This window comes from Oncorhynchus keta, chromosome 14, assembly GCF_023373465.1.
Source record: "Oncorhynchus keta strain PuntledgeMale-10-30-2019 chromosome 14, Oket_V2, whole genome shotgun sequence".
NCBI lineage: Eukaryota > Metazoa > Chordata > Actinopteri > Salmoniformes > Salmonidae > Oncorhynchus > Oncorhynchus keta.
The window spans coordinates 7,657,569-7,677,329 of record NC_068434.1 but is presented as its reverse complement, the minus strand read 5'-3'; the positions used below and the strand labels follow the sequence as shown (position 1 = coordinate 7,677,329).

The window sequence follows — 19,761 nt, the reverse complement described above, 5'->3', positions numbered from 1 at the left end:
TGACCTACTACCGTGTTGACCTACTACCGTGTTGACCTACTACCGTGTTGACCTACTACAGTGTTGACCTACTACCGTGTTGACCTACTACAGTGTTGACCTACTACAGTGTTGACCTACTACCGTGTTGACCTACTACCGTGTTGACCTACTACCGTGTTGACCTACTACAGTGTTGACCTGCTACAGTGTTGACCTACTACAGTGTTGACCTACTACAGTGTTGACCTACAGTGTTGACCTGCTAGTGTTGACCTACTACCGTGTTGACCCTACAGTGTTGACCTACCGTGTTGACCTACTACCGTGTTGACCTACTACCGTGTTGACCTACTACCGTGTTGACCTACTACAGTGTTGACCTACTACAGTGTTGACCTGCTACAGTGTTGACCTACTACAGTGTTGACCTACTACCGTGTTGACCTACTACAGTGTTGACCTACTACAGTGTTGACCTACTACCGTGTTGACCTACTACCGTGTTGACCTACTACCGTGTTGACCTACTACAGTGTTGACCTACTACAGTGTTGACCTACTACAGTGTTGACCTACTACCGTGTTGACCTACTACAGTGTTGACCTACTACAGTGTTGACCTACTACCGTGTTGACCTACTACCGTGTTGACCTACTACAGTGTTGACCTACTACCGTGTTGACCTACTACCGTGTTGACCTACTACAGTGTTGACCTACTACAGTGTTGACCTACTACAGTGTTGACCTACTACCGTGTTGACCTACTACCGTGTTGACCTACTACAGTGTTGACCTACTACAGTGTTGACCTACTACCGTGTTGACCTACTACCGTGTTGACCTACTACAGTGTTGACCTACTACAGTGTTGACCTACTACAGTGTTGACCTACTACAGTGTTGACCTACTACAGTGTTGACCTACTACAGTGTTGACCTACTACAGTGTTGACCTACTACCGTGTTGACCTACTACAGTGTTGACCTACTACAGTGTTGACCTACTACCGTGTTGACCTACTACAGTGTTGACCTACTACAGTGTTGACCTGCTACAGTGTTGACCTACTACCGTGTTGACCTACTACCAGTGTTGACCTACTACCAGTGTTGACCTACTACAGTGTTGACCTACTACCGTGTTGACCTACTACAGTGTTGACCTACTACAGTGTTGACCTACTACAGTGTTGACCTACTACCGTGTTGACCTACTACAGTGTTGACCTACTACAGTGTTGACCTACTACAGTGTTGACCTACGTGTTGACAGTGTTGACCTACTACCGTGTTGACCTACTACAGTGTTGACCTACTACCGTGTTGACCTACTACCGTGTTGACCTACTACAGTGTTGACCTACTACAGTGTTGACCTACTACAGTGTTGACCTACTACAGTGTTGACCTACTACAGTGTTGACCTACTACAGTGTTGACCTACTACCGTGTTGACCTACTACAGTGTTGACCTACTACAGTGTTGACCTACAGTGTTACTGCGTGTTGACCTACTACAGTGTTGACCTACTACAGTGTTGACCTACTACAGTGTTGACCTACTACAGTGTTGACCTACTACCGTGTTGACCTACTACAGTGTTGACCTACTACAGTGTTGACCTACTACCGTGTTGACCTACTACCGTGTTGACCTACAGTGTTGACCTGCTGTGTTGACCTACTACAGTGTTGACCTACTACAGTGTTGACCTACTACAGTGTTGACCTACTACAGTGTTGACCTACTACAGTGTTGACCTACTACAGTGTTGACCTACTACAGTGTTGACCTACTACCGTGTTGACCTACTACAGTGTTGACCTACTACCGTGTTGACCTACTACAGTGTTGACCTACTACCGTGTTGACCTACAGTGTTGACCTACTACAGTGTTGACCTACTGACCTACTACCGTGTTGACCTACTACCGTGTTGACCTACTACCGTGTTGACCTACTACCGTGTTGACCTACTACCGTGTTGACCTACTACAGTGTTGACCTACTACCGTGTTGACCCGTGTTGACCTACTACAGTGTTGACCTACTACCGTGTTGACCTACTACAGTGTTGACCTACTACAGTGTTGACCTACTACCGTGTTGACCTACTACAGTGTTGACCTACTACCGTGTTGACCTACTACAGTGTTGACCTACTACAGTGTTGACAGTGTTGACCTACTACAGTGTTGACCTACTACCGTGTTGACCTACTACCGTGTTGACCTACTACCGTGTTGACCTACTACCGTGTTGACCTACTACCGTGTTGACCTACTACCGTGTTGACCTACTACCGTGTTGACCTACTACAGTGTTGACCTACTACCGTGTTGACCTGCTACAGTGTTGACCTACTACAGTGTTGACCTACTACAGTGTTGACCTACTACAGTGTTGACCTACTACAGTGTTGACCTACTACAGTGTTGACCTACTACAGTGTTGACCTACTACAGTGTTGACCTACTACAGTGTTGACCTACTACCGTGTTGACCTACTACCGTGTTGACCTACTACCGTGTTGACCTACTACAGTGTTGACCTACTACAGTGTTGACCTACTACAGTGTTGACCTACTACCGTGTTGACCTACTACAGTGTTGACCGACTACCGTAGCTATGTTGGTCTATTGTAATTCCAACAATGTGTAAGGCAGGTTTTCTTAGGATTCAAACCTTCTCAAACAGCCTCACTCATAGAGGGGCTTCCAACATCATACTCTTCAGAGGGATAGTGGACTTTACGGTGTCCTGCTATTTAAATTGTGTATATGTATATATTTAAAGCACCAGCCAAAAGTTTGGACACTTACTCATTTAAGTTTTATTTTTTATTTTTTTTTACTATTTTCTACATTGTAGAATAACAACACATGGAATCATGTGTCAAACAAATCAAAATATATTTTAGTTTCGTCAAAGTAGCCACCCTTTTTAAGTTACTACATGATACCATACGTGTTATTTCATAGTGTTGATATCTTCACTATTATTCTACAATGTAGAACAGAGTAGAAATAACTAAAAACCCTGGATTGAGTAGGTGTGTCCAAACTTTGACTGGTTGTGTGTGTGTGTGTGTACATATCTCAGTGGGCTGTATGTATTTTTGGATATAGGCCTGTTGTAAATGTGTATTACAGTAGCGTCACCATCTTTTATTGCAAAAGTAAATAAAATACAAACAACTTTTAACTCCATATCCCTCTGACAGAGGTAATGAACTGCCTATTGATCAGCTTTTAGCTCCACATCCCTCTGACAGAGGTAATGAACTGCCTATTGATCAGCTTTTAGCTCCACATCCCTCTGACAGAGGTAATGAACTGCCTATTGATCAGCTATTAGCTCCATATCCCTCTGACAGAGGTAATGAACTGCCTATTGATCAGCTATTAGCTCCATATCCCTCTGACAGAGGTAATGAACTGCCTATTGATCAGCTATTAGCTCCATATCCCTCTGACAGAGGTAATGAACTGCCTATTGATCAGCTTTTAGCTCCATATCCCTCTGACAGAGGTAATGAACTGCCTATTGATCAGCTTTTAGCTCCATATCCCTCTGATCAGCTCAATAATATTATATAGGTAAGCAGTTACAGGAATGAAGACAGGCTCTTTAGATATATATATATATATATATATATCTGACTGTGTCCAATACACTGTTATGTTGACAAAAAAAAAAAGTTTTATCACAATTTAAAATACATCTCAATGACGTATCTATAAAATAAAGGTTTAAGGAAATAAAGACTGGTACTAGAAAACGGCTCAGTCAGTCAAAGAAGTAAAGGCTGGTACCAGAACCACTACTAGAAAACGACTCAGTCAGTCAGAGGTAAAGGCTGGTACCAGAACTACTACTAGAAAACGGCTCACTCAGTCAGAGGTAAAGGCTGGTACCAGAACTACTACTAGAAAACGACTGTCAGTCTAAGAGGTAAAGGCTGGTACCAGAACTACTACTAGAAAACGACTCAGTCAGTCTAAGAGGTAAAGGCTGGTACCAGAACTACTACTAGAAAACGACTCAGTCAGTCAGAGGTAAAGGCTGGTACCAGAACTACTACTAGAAAACGGCTCAGTCAGTCAGAGGTAAAGGCTGGTACCAGAACTACTACTAGAAAACGACTCACTCAGTCTAAGAAATAAAGGCTGGTACCAGAACTACTACTAGCAAACGGCTCACTCAGTCAGAGGTAAAGGCTGGTACCAGAACTACTACTAGAAAACGGCTCAGTCAGTCAGAGGTGAAGGCTGGTACCAGAACTACTACTAGAAAACGGATCAGTCAGTCAGAGGTAAAGGCTGGTACCAGAACTACTACTAGAAAACGACTCAGTCAGTCAGAGGTAAAGGCTGGTACCAGAACTACTACTAGAAAACGGCTCACTCAGTCAGAGGTAAAGGCTGGTACCAGAACTACTACTAGAAAACGGCTCACTCAGTCAGAGGTAAAGGCTGGTACCAGAACTACTACTAGAAAACGACTGTCAGTCTAAGAGGTAAAGGCTGGTACCAGAACTACTACTAGAAAACGACTCAGTCAGTCTAAGAGGTAAAGGCTGGTACCAGAACTACTACTAGAAAACGACTCAGTCAGTCAGAGGTAAAGGCTGGTACCAGAACTACTACTAGAAAACGGCTCAGTCAGTCAGAGGTAAAGGCTGGTACCAGAACTACTACTAGAAAACGACTCACTCAGTCTAAGAAATAAAGGCTGGTACCAGAACTACTACTAGCAAACGGCTCACTCAGTCAGAGGTAAAGGCTGGTACCAGAACTACTACTAGAAAACGGATCAGTCAGTCAGAGGTAAAGGCTGGTACCAGAACTACTACTAGAAAACGGCTCAGTCAGTCAGAGGTAAAGGCTGGTACCAGAACTACTACTAGAAAACGACTCACTCAGTCTAAGAAATAAAGGCTGGTACCAGAACTACTACTAGCAAACGGCTCACTCAGTCAAAGAGGTAAAGGCTGGTACCAGAACTACTACTAGAAAACGACTCAGTCAGTCAGAGGTAAAGGCTGGTACCAGAACTACTACTAGAAAACGGCTGTCAGTCAGTCAGAGGTAAAGGCTGGTACCAGAACTACTACTAGAAAACGACTCAGTCAGTCAGGTAAAGGCTGGTACCAGAACCACTACTAGAAAACGGCTCAGTCAGTCAGAGGTAAAGGCTGGTACCAGAACTACTACTAGAAAACGGCTCAGTCAGTCAGAGGTAAAGGCTGGTACCAGAACTACTACTAGAAAACGACTCAGTCAGTCAGAGGTAAAGGCTGGTACCAGAACCACTACTAGAAAACGACTCAGTCAAAGAAGTAAAGGCTGGTACCAGAACCACTACTAGAAAACGGATCAGTCAGTCAGAGGTAAAGGCTGGTACCAGAACTACTACTAGAAAACGACTCAGTCAGTCAGAGGTAAAGGCTGGTACCAGAACTACTACTAGAAAACGACTCACTCAGTCTAAGAAATAAAGGCTGGTACCAGAACTACTACTAGCAAACGGCTCACTCAGTCAAGCCTGATGGTCTTGTCAGTATAAAAACAAAGCTTGCTTTTGTGTAGTATGGCTGTTATTTTAAAGCTTGAAATGGTAGAGGATGTTTTCGTGCAGGGTTGGCTAACTTTGATCGGGCTAAGGGGCCATAAAAGAAATCAGAACTCGTGAGGGGCCGCAGTGGCTCCTGGGTAAAATAGTTACATGCAGTCAGAGCCAGTTCATCCCTGTCTGTTAGTGTGAAGAATCCACTGGTTTACCTTGTATTCAGTACTAATCACATTATCTCGCTAATGGCAATGGATACGATGCTACTCGTGGCAGCTGTCATTTAGCTGAGTCTACTTTTTAACAGAAGAAATAAAAACTGCTTAACATTTTTCCTCCCCACAGCTGGACATGTCCAAGGAACAGCTTATAGCCAACATGCAGACTGTCGTCGAGGATGTTTGCTCTCACCGGCCGGCTAGCTTCGGTACGTACCTACCATGATGATGAATTCATTTGATTTGACAAACATCAAATCAAAGTTTATTTGTCACGTGCACCGAATACAACCGGTGTAGTAGACCTTACAGTGAAATGCTGAATACAACAGGTGTAGTAGACCTTACAGTGAAATGCTGAATAAAACAGGTGTAGTAGACCTTACAGTGAAATGCTGAATACAACAGGTGTAGTAGACCTTACAGTGAAATGCTGAATACAACAGGTGTAGTAGACCTTACAGTGAAATGCTGAATACAACAGGTGTAGTAGACCTCACAGTGAAATGCTGAATACAACAGGTGTAGTAGACCTTACAGTGAAATGCTGAATACAACAGGTGTAGTAGACCTCACAGTGAAATGCTGAATACAACAGGTGTAGTAGACCTTACAGTTAAATGCTTAATACAACAGGTGTAGTAGACCTTACAGTGAAATGCTGAATACAACCGGTGTAGTAGACCTTACAGTAAAATGCTGAATACAACAGATGTAGTAGACCTTACAGTGAAATGCTTAATACAACAGGTGTAGTAGACCTTACAGTGAAATGCTGAATACAACAGGTGTAGTAGACCTTACAGTGAAATGCTGAATACAACAGGTGTAGTAGGCCTCACAGTGAAATGCTGAATACAACAGGTGTAGTAGACCTTACAGTGAAATGCTGAATACAACCGGTGTAGTAGACCTTACAGTGAAATGCTGAATATAACAGGTGTAGTAGACCTTACAGTGAAATGCTGAATATAACAGGTGTAGTAGACCTTAGTGACATGCTTACTGATAGGCTCTAACCAATAGTGCAAAAATATGTATTAGGTGAACAATAGGTAGGTATAGAAATAAAAACAACCGGTCTGAACCTATGGCATTGGCTCAAATTTCATTCATATGATTAAAATCCTATATGCCAATCCATCAGCCATAGTTCTAACAGGCAATGATCTGCTCCGTTCAGCATCAGTTTACAATTGGCACATTAATCCCCCTCCTCTCCCCTGTAACTATTCCCCAGGTCGTTGCTGCAAATGAGAACATGTTCTCAGTCAACTTACCTGGTAAAATAACAGATAAATAAAATAATAAATAAAAATCACTAGAAGCAGCAGACAAGGCGATCCGATTTCTCCTCTGCTATTTTTAAAATCCATTGAACTCCTTTCCCAGGTAATTCGTGAATCGACAAAAACACGAATTTCCCTAAAATCTGCTAATCACGTCATCTCGTTATACATAGACAATATTTTTCTGTATCTCAATCGCTCCCAAACGCATTGAAGATCATAGATAAATTCAGCTATATCTCAAGTTATAAAATTAACCATCCTAAATTGGTTTAGACATGATTCTCCCTTTCCCTGGCTGAGTATATAGAGACATATGGTGTTTCCTATTGCCCTGAAAGAGGTGGTCTCCACTGATATATCCATTAAACAATGTAATATGGTGTCTCCTATTGCCCTGAAAGAGGTGGTCTCCACTGATATATCCATTAAACAATGTAATATGGTGTCTCTTATTGCCCTGAAAGAGGTGGTCTCCACTGATATATCCCTTAAACAATGTAATATGGTGTCTCCTATTGTCCTGGAAGAGGTGGTCTCCACTGATATATCCCTTAAACAATGTAATATGGTGTCTCCTATTGCCCTGAAAGAGGTGGTCTCCACTGATATATCCATTAAACAATGTAATATGGTGTCTCCTATTGCCCTGAAAGAGGTGGTCTCCACTGATATATCCCTTAAACAATGTAAATGGTGTCTCCTATTGATCTGGAAGAGGTGGTCTCCACTGATATATCCCTTAATGTAATATGGTGTCTCCTATTGACCTGGAAGAGGTGGTCTCCACTGATATATCCATTAAACAATGTAATATGGTGTTTCCTATTGCCCTGGAAGAGGTGGTCTCCAGTGATATATCCCTTAAACAATGTAATATGGTGTCTCCTATTGATCTGAAAGAGGTGGTCTCCACTGATATATCCATTAAACAATGTAATATGGTGTCTCCTATTGATCTGAAGAGGTGGTCTCCACTGATATATCCATTAATGTAATATGGTGTTCCTATTACCCTGGAAGAGGTGGTCTCCACTGATATATCCATTAAACAATGTAATATGGTGTCTCCTACTGATCAGGAAGAGGTGGTCTCCACTGATATATCCATTAAACAATGTATTATGGTGTCTCTTATTGCCCTGAAAGAGGTGGTCTCCACTGATATATCCCTTAATGTATTATGGTGTCTCCTATTGTCCTGAAAGAGGTGGTCTCCACTGATATATCCCTTAATGTATTATGGTGTCTCCTATTGTCCTGAAAGAGGTGGTCTCCCCTGATATATCCCTTAATGTAATATGGTGTCTCCTATTGACCTGGAAGAGGTGGTCTCCACTGATATCCATTAAACAATGTAATATGGTGTCTCCTATTGCCCTGAAAGAGGTGGTCTCCACTGATATATCCCTTAAACAATGTAATATGGTGTCTCCTATTGATCTGGAAGAGGTGGTCTCCACTGATATATCCATTAATGTATTATGGTGTCTCCTATTGACCTGGAAGAGGTGGTCTCCACTGATATATCCATTAATGTATTATGGTGTCTCCTATTGCTCAGGAAGAGGTGGTCTCCACTGATATATCCATTAAACAATGTAATATGGTGTCTCCTATTGACCTGGAAGAGGTGGTCTCCAGTGATATATCCATTAAACAATGTAATATGGTGTCTCCTATTGCTCAGGAAGAGGTGGTCTCCACTGATATATCCATTAATGTAATATGGTGTCTCCTATTGATCTGGAAGAGGTGGTCTCCAGTGATATATCCCTTAAACAATGTAATATGGTGTCTCCTACTGCTCAGGAAGAGGTGGTCTCCACTGATATATCCCATTAAACAATGTAATATGGTGTCTCCTATTGATCTGGAACAGGTGGTCTCCACTAGGATATATCCCTTAATGTATTATGGTAGAACTCCTAGAAGACTAGAACAGCTGTAGGTACATCTACACTGAATATCCCTTAGAACAGAAGATAGTAAAGCTGTCTCCTATTGACATCTACAAGGAATCTCCACTTAGAATCCATTAAACTAGTAACAGCTGTCTCTTATTGCATCTGAAAAGGTGGTCTCCACTGAGATATCCATTAACAATGTAACATGGTGTCTCCTACTTAGAATCAGAAGACTGGTACAGCTGTCTATATCCATGATGTGGAAATTCCCTACTTAGAACTCAGAAGACTAGAACAGCTGTCTATAGGTACATCTACATGGAATCCCCTACTTAGAACCCAGAAGACTAGTACAGCTGTCTATAGGTACATCTACATGGAATCCCCTACTTAGAACCCAGAAGACTAGAACAGCTGTCTATAGGTACATCTACATGTAATTCCCTACTTAGAACCCAGAAGACTAGAACAGCTGTCTATAGGTACATCTACATGGAATCCCCTACTTAGAACCCAGAAGACTAGTACAGCTGTCTATAGGTATATCTACATGGAATCCCCTACTTAGAACCCAGAAGACTAGTACAGCTGTCTATAGGTACATCTACATGGAATCCCCTACTTAGAACCCAGAAGACTAGTACAGCTGTCTATAGGTACATCTACATGGAATCCCCTACTTAGAACCCAGAAGACTAGTACAGCTGTCTATAGGTACATCTACATGGAATCCCCTACTTAGAACCCATGAGACTAGTACAGCTGTCTATAGGTACATCTACATGGAATCCCCTACTTAGAACCCAGAATACTAGTACAGCTGTCTATAGGTACATCTACATGGAATCCCCTACTTAGAACCCATGAGACTAGAACAGCTGTCTATAGGTACATCTACATGGAATCCCCTACTTAGAACCCATGAGACTAGAACAGCTGTCTATAGGTACATCTACTTAGTATTTTTATTATTATGAAATGAAGGAACATTTTTAAGAGTGGTTAGAGGGACAGGACAGGGGAAGGATCTCCCTCTGCTCCGGTGCGTATGTGGATCAGGGACGGCAGCACTACCAATAGACTAGCCCTAGGCACCGTGCCGAGCTATATCTGACACCTCTTCTATCTTCCCTTTGCCTCCGCAGGACATTTCGTAGAGCGAGCGATCGTCACTAGTCAGTCGAGTGAAGCCTTGCTCTTTAAGAGTGAAGAACTCGTACAGAAAACCCCAATGAATAAGGATGCTTGAAGTGTTCCTTGTGATTTTATGTATTACTGACTGTGTATATTGTATTGAATAAAATATTATGATTATTATGGTTTACTGACTGTCTTGTGGACATTTCATATTTAGAATTGACTTTAAATCACTCTGGATAATATGTTCCCTGGTATGGAATGTGATCTTGTGAGTAAAGGATGGCCCTAAGGAGACTACTGGATAATGTTCCCTGGTAAGGAATGTGATCTTGTAAGTAAAGGATTGTCCAAGGAGACTACTGGATAATGTTCCCTGGTAAGGAATGTGATCTTGTAAGTAAAGGATTGTCCAAGGAGACTACTGGATAATGTTCCCTGGTAAGGAATGTGATCTTGTAAGTAAAGGATTGTCCAAGGAGACTACTGGATAATGTTCCCTGGTAAGGAATGTGATCTTGTAAGTAAAGGATTGTCCAAGGAGACTACTGGATAATGTTCCCTGGTAAGGAATGTGATCTTGTAAGTAAAGGATTGTCGAATGAGACTACTGGATAATATTCCCTGGTAATGAATGTGATGTTGTAAGTAAAGGATGGCCGAAGGAGACTACTAGATAATGTTCCCTGGTAAGGAATGTGATCTTGTGAGTAAAGGATGGCCGAAGGAGACTACTAGATAATGTTCCCTGGTAAGGAATGTGATCTTGTAAGTAAAGGATTGTCCAAGGAGACTACTGGATAATGTTCCCTGGTAAGGAATGTGATCTTGTGAGTAAAGGATTGTCCAAGGAGACTACTGGATAATGTTCCCTGGTAAGGAATGTGATCTTGTGAGTAAAGGATGGCCCGAAGAGGACTACTGGATAATGTTCCCTGGTAAGGAATGTGATCTTGTGAGTAAAGGATTGTCGAAGGAGACTACTGGATGTTCCCTGTTAAAGGAATGTGATCTTGTGAGTAAAGGATGGCCCAAAGGAGACTACTGGATAATGTTCCCTGGTAAGGAATGTGATCTTTTGAGTAAAGGATGGCCGAAGGAGACTACTGGATAATGTTCCCTGGTAAGGAATGTGATCTTGTGAGTAAAGGATGGCCCGAAAGAGGACTACTGGATAATGTTCCCTGGTAAGGAATGTGATCTTGTGAGTAAAGGATTGTCGAAGGAGACTACTAGATAATGTTCCCTGGTAAGGAATGTGATCTTGTGAGTAAAGGATGGCCGAAGGAGACTACTGGATAATGTTCCCTGGTAAGGAACGTGATCTTGTGAGTAAAGGATGGCCCTAAGGAGACTACTGGATAATGTTCCCTGGTAAGGAATGTGATCTTGTGAGTAAAGGATGGCCCTAAGGAGACTTCTGGATAATGTTCCCTGGTAAGGAATGTGATCTTGTGAGTAAAGGACGGCCCTAAGGAGACTCCTGGATAATGTTCCCTGGTAAGGAATGTGATCTTGTGAGTAAAGGATGACCCAAAGGAGACTACTGGATAATGTTCCCTGGTAAGGAATGTGATCTTGTGAGTAAAGGATGGCCCTAATGAGACTACTGGATAAGAGCTTCTGCTCAATAACTAACATTATAGCTGTAATTGCTATTAATAGAATATTGTATAGGCCAAGGAACGACACACTGACTGAATGCAGTTCCTCTTTTGTAACACCAGATGACAGTATCATCATGTATTAACAGGACAATTATTATGGTCTGTTCAAGTCTGAGTCTCATTTAAATATCAGCTGTCTGGATGCAATCGGTCCATCAAGGTGAATGAATAAATACACACGTGGATTCACAATGATTGGCTTTTAGATAGACAGTAGTTCAGATCACATTTAGGGTGATGCATTTCGATAGACAGTCGTTCAGATCACTTTTAGGGTGATGCATTTGGATAGACAGTCGTTCAGATCACTTTTAGGGTGATGCATTTGGATAGAATGCCAATCCCAGTCTAAATGGCTTCGTTTAATAGCATTTTCCGTTGCAGATAGCCATAGCCACGGGGAAGATGTTTGGGGGTACCCTGCTACAAATGGTTATATCGGTCCTCTAATACTGAACTATTAAAGGCCAAGTGCACTGCTGTTTGTGAAAATAATCATATTTATATAAAAACTTCTGATTGTTTCAGTTCCCCTTCCCGCAGCGATGCACATAGCCACGCATGCAATGGGTCTCCAGTGATATCCATTACACAATGTAATATGGTGTCTCCGTGCAATGGGCAGAGGTGGCAAATGTTGTTTTCAAATGGAAAAGTCCACGAGTCATTTGGATTTATTTTCTTGGCTTCAAATGGCTGGGGACAAAAAAAAAGCGTTTTGCCGTTGATTGAATATTAGGTTGCTCCCACGTGACCCCCCCCCCAGGAATCTCGGTTTGGAGCGCGCTCTCTGCATAGACTGAGATTGACGACAGTGGTCATTTAATTCAGTAGCCAATGTTATTTATGCCTAATGTCTAAACCCTATAATACAATATCTACAACACAGCTATTTCCCAATGGAGTGTTGATGTCTTTTTACACCATTGTCCCTAATAGAACTCAACATATTAACTCAAATATTTAGCCACTTAAATAATGAAAAGAATTGATGTTATAAGTGTAATAGCCACTTTAAACTATGCCACTTTATATCATGTTTACATACCCTACATTACTCATCTCATATGTATATACTGTACTCTATACCATCTACTGCATCTTGTTTACATACCCTACATTACTCATCTCATATGTATATACTGTACTCTATACCATCTACTGCATCTTGCCTTTGCAGTTCGGCCATCGCTCATTCATATATATTTTTATGTACATATTCTTATGCATTCCTTTACACTTGTGTGTATAAGGTAGTTGTGAAATTCTTAGGTTAGATTACTTTTTAGATATTACTGCATTGTCGGAACTAGAAGCACAATCATTTCACCACACTCGCATTAACATCTGCTAACCATGTGTATGTGACTAATAAAATGTGATTTGATTTAATTTGAACTCGTAATAATATTATGATAGTACCATATCATATCGGGCCCGTTCAAGCATGACGTTATAGGAATGAGAGATATGTAAACTAGCTGTCGTTTTCAAATGGGGGCATATGCATCGCCCTATCTTGTATTCATTGTGAGCAGACCGCACATCATACATTTCTATCCCTACTGCGTTTAATCCTCCGGGTGGAGTGAGTCAGTTTGGAGAGAGGAGAGGCTGTATAGCAAGTAACTTTACAGCGTCGGCCCGCCAGCAGATGTCACTGGATAATTATATGGTTTCCAGAGGGATTTTCGTCCCGGTCGTCATGGTGTACCGCTTTTAAATCTACGGTCGATGACACCTGCGTTTTTTTTTGTCTTGAAGTTTCGCGGAACGCGAACAGTTGGGTCTGCATTCCCTTTTCTCCAGAGTCCAGACACGCACCGTTTTTCAGAGAGGGAGAGACGGTCCCCGTTTGTCCTACCCGCTGTCTTTACGCGTAGCTCAACATGCGAACTATTCTCTAGCTAGGTCAAACATACACTTTTCCCGGTGTTGTTGTTTATCTGGAACTTCGGGGAACCAATAATTATATTTGAGAATCGGTGTGATTTGAACTAGAAAGATACTGCATTCAGCACCGTTGGATTTAATGTGTTGTATGCATGCGGTGAACATGGGTTTAGGATGGATCTTCGTAGCCGCTTTGGCTGGAATTCTCACCGCAACTCCAGGAATACAAGGTGGGTATTTTGGCTCTTAAGGCCAATTAACAATATATTAATTGATTATGGAGATAACATATCTAGTATGTCTACAAAAAGGTTATAGGCTATGAGTCTATTCTTTATAATTTAGTTGATTGCGCAAAGTTGCCAAAATGTAGTCTATTTGACTGTGTTGATGCTATAAAAAATATATTTTCTGCATCAAACATTCTATCTGGCAATTTAGTTCTGACATTCTAAAACAGAAATATAACTCAAGGCGTTATGACATTAAAGAATAGGCTATATCTGTTATTACACAGGTATGAACCAATCAGTCTAATAATCTAAACCAGTTGGCTCCTTTGCTATCTTTTCCCTGTGGGAAGAAATGTCCCATTTCAGAATCAGCATCTGAATGACTCCTAATTACTGCTCAGACATTATAATCACATCCTAATCTGCAATCTGTCCGATTCAGATTGAATTGATCAAATGCCCCACAGGGAGTCACTCACAACCATGCCCTAAATAAACTTGCTTTACTATAACCCAAATATAATAACCCTAGGTTTTTACCGTGTCATTGAAATGCGTATTCTATCACGGTTCAGTCAAATCAATTAGGAAACATTAATAATATAATATATGCCATTTAGCAGACGCTTTTATCCAAAGCGACTTGTGCATACATTCTACGTATGGGTGGTCCCGGGAATCGAACCCACTACCCTGGCGTTACAAGCGCCATGCTCTACCAACTGAGCTACAGAAGGACCACCTCAAATCAATTAGGAAACATTGCATTATAACCCAGGCCATCTGATATTGAAATGTGGGGCCACAGTAAGACGTCTCTGCAGGAGCACAGGGCAATAAGGCTTCGCTGTGGATTTGGTGCCCTCTCCCACAGGGCGACTCGGTCAGACTTGAATTCAATAAATGAGAGAGACCTGTGGCTCCACAGAGAGACCTGTGGCTCCACAGAGAGACCTGTGGTTCCACAGAGAGACCTGTGACTCCACAGAGAGATCTGTGGCTCCACAGAGAGATCTGCGGCTCCACAGAGAGACCTGTGGTTCCACAGAGAGACCTGTGGTTCCACAGAGAGACCTGTGGTTCCACAGAGAGACCTGTGGTTCCACAGAGAGACCTGTGACTCCACAGAGAGACCTGTGGCTCCACAGAGAGACCTGTGGCTCCACAGAGAGATCTGTGGCTCCACAGAGAGATCTGTGGCTCCACAGAGAGACCTGTGGCTCCACAGAGAGACCTGTGGCTCCACAGAGAGACACTACTATGGCAGCCCCATTAAAACAACACTACTATGGCAGCCCCATTAAAACAACACTACTATAGCAGCCCCATTAAAACAACACTGCTATGGCAGCCCCATTAAAACAACACTACTATAGCAGCCCCATTAAAACAACACTACTATGGCAGCCCCATTAAAACAACACTACTATGGCAGCCCCATTAAAAAAACTAACAGCCCCATTAAAACAACACTACTATAGCAGCCCCATTAAAACAACACTACTATGGCAGCCCCATTAAAACAACACTACTATGGCAGCCCCATTAAAACAACACTACTATAGCAGCCCCATTAAAACAACACTGCTATGGCAGCCCCATTAAAACAACACTACTATAGCAGCCCCATTAAAACAACACTACTATGGCAGCCCCATTAAAACAACACTACTATGGCAGCCCCATTAAAACAACACTACTATGGCAGCCCCATTAAAACAACACTACTATGGCAGCCCCATTAAAACAACACTACTATGGCAGCCCCATTAAAACAACACTACTATGGCAGCCCCATTAAAACAACACTACTATGGCAGCCCCATTAAAACAACACTACTATTGCAGCCCCATTAAAACAACACTACTATGGCAGCCCCATTAAAACAACACTAATATAGCAGCCCCATTAAAACAACACTACTATGGCAGCCCCATTAAAACAACACTACTATGGCAGCCCCATTAAAACAACACTACTATGGCAGCCCCATTAAAACAACACTACTATGGCAGCCCCATTAAAACAACACTACTATGGCAGCCCCATTAAAACAACACTACTATGGCAGCCCCATTAAAACAACACAAATATAGCAGCCCCATTAAAACAACACAAATATAGCAGCCCCATTAAAACAACACAAATATAGCAGCCCCATTAAAACAACACAAATATAGCAGCCCCATTAAAACAACACTACTATGGCAGCCCCATTAAACACTATGGCAGTGTGTAGATTGATGAAAGATTTTTAAAAATACATTTACTAAAATTAGTATAAGGCTGTAACGTCATAAAATGTGGAACAATTCAAGGGGTCTGAATACTTTCCGAAGGCACTGTAGTAGGTAATATAGTATTCTATAGTAAACTGTATAAACAAACAGAAGGCACTGTAGTAAGTACTACAGTATTCTATAGTAAACTGTATAAACAAACAGAAGGCACTGTAGTAAGTACTACAGTATTCTATAGTCAACTGTATAAACAAACAGAGGGCACTGTAGTAAGTACTACAGTATTCTATAGTAAACTGTATAAACAAACAGAAGGCACTGTAGTAAGTACTATAGTATTCTATAGTAAACTATAAACAAACAGAAGGCACTGTAGTAAGTACTATAGTATTCTATAGTAAACTATAAACAAACAGAAGGCACTGTAGTAAGTACTACAGTATTCTATAGTAAACTATAAACAAACAGAAGGCACTGTAGTAAGTACTATAGTATTCTATAGTAAACTATAAACAAACAGAAGGCACTGTAGTAAGTACTATAGTATTCTAGAGTAAACTATAAACAAACAGAAGGCACTGTAGTAAGTACTACAGTATTCTATAGTAAACTATAAACAAACAGAAGGCACTGTAGTAAGTACTATAGTATTCTATAGTAAACTGTATAAACAAACAGAGGGCACTGTAGTAAGTACTATAGTATTCTATAGTAAACTATAAACAAACAGAAGGCACTGTAGTAAGTACTATAGTATTCTATAGTAAACTGTATAAACAAACAGAGGGCACTGTAGTAAGTACTATAGTATTCTATAGTAAACTATAAACAAACAGAAAGCACTGTAGTAAGTACTATAGTATTCTATAGTAAACTATAAACAAACAGAAAGCACTGTAGTAAGTACTACAGTATTCTATAGTAAACTATAAACAAACAGAAGGCACTGTAGTAAGTACTATAGTATTCTATAGTAAACTGTATAAACAAACAGAGGGCACTGTAGTAAGTACTATAGTATTCTATAGTAAACTATAAACAAACAGAAGGCACTGTAGTAAGTACTATAGTATTCTATAGTAAACTGTATAAACAAACAGAGGGCACTGTAGTAAGTACTATAGTATTCTATAGTAAACTATAAACAAACAGAAAGCACTGTAGTAAGTACTATAGTATTCTATAGTAAACTATAAACAAACAGAAAGCACTGTAGTAAGTACTATAGTATTCTATAGTAAACTATAAACAAACAGAAAGCACTGTAGTAAGTACTATAGTATTCTATAGTAAACTATAAACAAACAGAAAGCACTGTAGTAAGTACTATAGTATTCTATAGTAAACTATAAACAAACAGAAGGCACTGTAGTAAGTACTATAGTATTCTATAGTAAACTATAAACAAACAGAAGGCACTGTAGTAAGTACTATAGTATTCTATAGTAAACTGTATAAACAAACAGAAGGCACTGTAGTAAGTACTACAGTATTCTATAGTAAACTATAAACAAACAGAAGGCACTGTAGTAAGTACTACAGTATTCTATAGTAAACTGTATAAACAAACAGAAGGCACTGTAGTAAGTACTACAGTATTCTATAGTAAACTGTATAAACAAACAGAAGGCACTGTAGTAAGTACTATAGTATTCTATAGTAAACTATAAACAAACAGAAGGCACTGTAGTAAGTAATACAGTATTCTATAGTAAACTATAAACAAACAGAAGGCACTGTAGTAAGTACTATAGTATTCTATAGTCAACTATAAACAAACAGAAGGCACTGTAGTAAGTACTATAGTATTCTATAGTCAACTATAAACAAACAGAAGGCACTGTAGTAAGTACTATAGTATTCTATAGTAAACTATAAACAAACAGAAGGCACTGTAGTAAGTACTATAGTATTCTATAGTAAACTATAAACAAACAGAAGGCACTGTAGTAAGTACTATAGTATTCTATAGTAAACTATAAACAAACAGAAGGCACTGTAGTAAGTACTATAGTATTCTATAGTAAACTATAAACAAACAGAAGGCACTGTAGTAAGTACTATAAACAAACAGAAGGCACTATAGTATTCTATAGTAAACTATAAACAAACAGAAGGCACTGTAGTAAGTACTACAGTATTCTATAGTAAACTATAAACAAACAGAAAGCACTGTAGTAAGTACTATAGTATTCTATAGTAAACTATAAACAAACAGAAGGCACTGTAGTAAGTACTACAGTATTCTATAGTAAACTATAAACAAACAGAAAGCACTGTAGTAAGTACTACAGTATTCTATAGTAAACTATAAACAAACAGAAAGCACTGTAGTAAGTACTATAGTATTCTATAGTAAACTATAAACAAACAGAAGGCACTGTAGTAAGTACTATAGTATTCTATAGTAAACTATAAACAAACAGAAGGCACTGTAGTAAGTACTATAGTATTCTATAGTAAACTGTATAAACAAACAGAAGGCACTGTAGTAAGTACTACAGTATTCTATAGTAAACTATAAACAAACAGAAAGCACTGTAGTAAGTACTATAGTATTCTATAGTAAACTATAAACAAACAGAAGGCACTGTAGTAAGTACTATAGTATTCTATAGTAAACTATAAACAAACAGAAAGCACTGTAGTAAGTACTACAGTATTCTATAGTAAACTGTATAAACAAACAGAAGGCACTGTAGTAAGTACTATAGTATTCTATAGTAAACTGTATAAACAAACAGAAGGCACTGTAGTAAGTACTATAGTATTCTATAGTAAACTATAAACAAACAGAAGGCACTGTAGTAAGTACTACAGTATTCTATAGTAAACTGTATAAACAAACAGAAGGCACTGTAGTAAGTACTATAGTATTCTATAGTAAACTATAAACAAACAGAAAGGCACTGTAGTAAGTACTATAGTATTCTATAGTAAACTATAAACAAACAGAAGGCACTGTAGTAAGTACTATAGTATTCTATAGTAAACTATAAACAAACAGAAGGCACTGTAGTAAGTACTATAGTATTCTATAGTAAACTATAAACAAACAGAAGGCACTGTAGTAAGTACTATAGTATTCTATAGTAAACTATAAACAAACAGAAAGCACTGTAGTAAGTACTATAGTATTCTATAGTAAACTATAAACAAACAGAAGGCACTGTAGTAAGTACTATAGTATTCTATAGTAAACTATAAACAAACAGAAGGCACTGTAGTAAGTACTATAGTATTCTATAGTAAACTATAAACAAACAGAAAGCACTGTAGTAAGTACTATAGTATTATATAGTAAACTATAAACAAACAGAAGGCACTGTAGTAAGTACTATAGTATTCTATAGTAAACTATAAACAAACAGAAAGCACTGTAGTAAGTACTACAGTATTCTATAGTAAACTATAAACAAACAGAAGGCACTGTAGTAAGTACTACAGTATTCTATAGTAAACTATAAACAAACAGAAGGCACTGTAGTAAGTACTACAGTATTCTATAGTAAACTATAAACAAACAGAAGGCACTGTAGTAAGTACTACAGTATTCTATAGTAAACTATAAACAAACAGAAGGCACTGTAGTAAGTACTATAGTATTCTATAGTAAA

The 19,761-nt window shown here is 39.7% G+C and overlaps 2 protein-coding genes and 3 long non-coding RNA genes across 7 annotated transcripts in view; 4 read left to right on the top strand and 1 right to left on the bottom strand.

Annotated features, from left to right (window-relative positions):
• Nucleotides 1–10,297, top strand: part of mrpl1 (mitochondrial ribosomal protein L1) — a 33,533-nt gene extending 23,236 nt beyond the window's left edge. For both annotated transcript variants that reach the window (XM_052460932.1, XM_052460931.1), the window contains exons 8-9: nucleotides 5,905–5,986; nucleotides 10,119–10,297. In XM_052460932.1, coding sequence (XP_052316892.1) covers nucleotides 5,905–5,986; nucleotides 10,119–10,222 — 186 coding nt within the window. In that variant the 3' untranslated portion in view covers nucleotides 10,223–10,297. The remainder of the gene's footprint in view (nucleotides 1–5,904; nucleotides 5,987–10,118) is intronic.
• LOC127907161 (uncharacterized) lies at nucleotides 6,225–8,497 on the bottom strand. The gene is made up of 3 exons (XR_008063541.1): nucleotides 8,386–8,497; nucleotides 6,349–7,715; nucleotides 6,225–6,310 (listed from the first exon to the last, which is right to left on the bottom strand). It is a non-coding gene; the product is annotated as an uncharacterized LOC127907161 (long non-coding RNA).
• On the top strand, nucleotides 7,596–8,784 carry LOC127907160 (uncharacterized). The gene is made up of 3 exons (XR_008063540.1): nucleotides 7,596–7,724; nucleotides 8,155–8,455; nucleotides 8,637–8,784. It is a non-coding gene; the product is annotated as an uncharacterized LOC127907160 (long non-coding RNA).
• On the top strand, nucleotides 9,244–10,111 carry LOC127907158 (uncharacterized). Of its 2 annotated transcripts, none has more exons than XR_008063533.1 (3): nucleotides 9,244–9,397; nucleotides 9,572–9,861; nucleotides 9,920–10,111. It is a non-coding gene; the product is annotated as an uncharacterized LOC127907158 (long non-coding RNA). The 2 variants fall into 2 exon arrangements; XR_008063532.1 differs by adding an exon at nucleotides 9,456–9,513 and having other exon boundaries at nucleotides 9,572–10,111.
• A 3,100-nt stretch (nucleotides 10,298–13,397) lies between the features above and the next one.
• LOC118380010 (extracellular matrix organizing protein FRAS1-like) overlaps nucleotides 13,398–19,761 on the top strand; it is a 423,703-nt gene continuing 417,339 nt past the window's right edge. Inside the window, 1 exon segment of the mRNA XM_052462665.1 lies at nucleotides 13,398–13,900. Within this exon segment, the coding sequence (XP_052318625.1) occupies nucleotides 13,810–13,900 (91 nt within the window). The 5' untranslated portion in view covers nucleotides 13,398–13,809.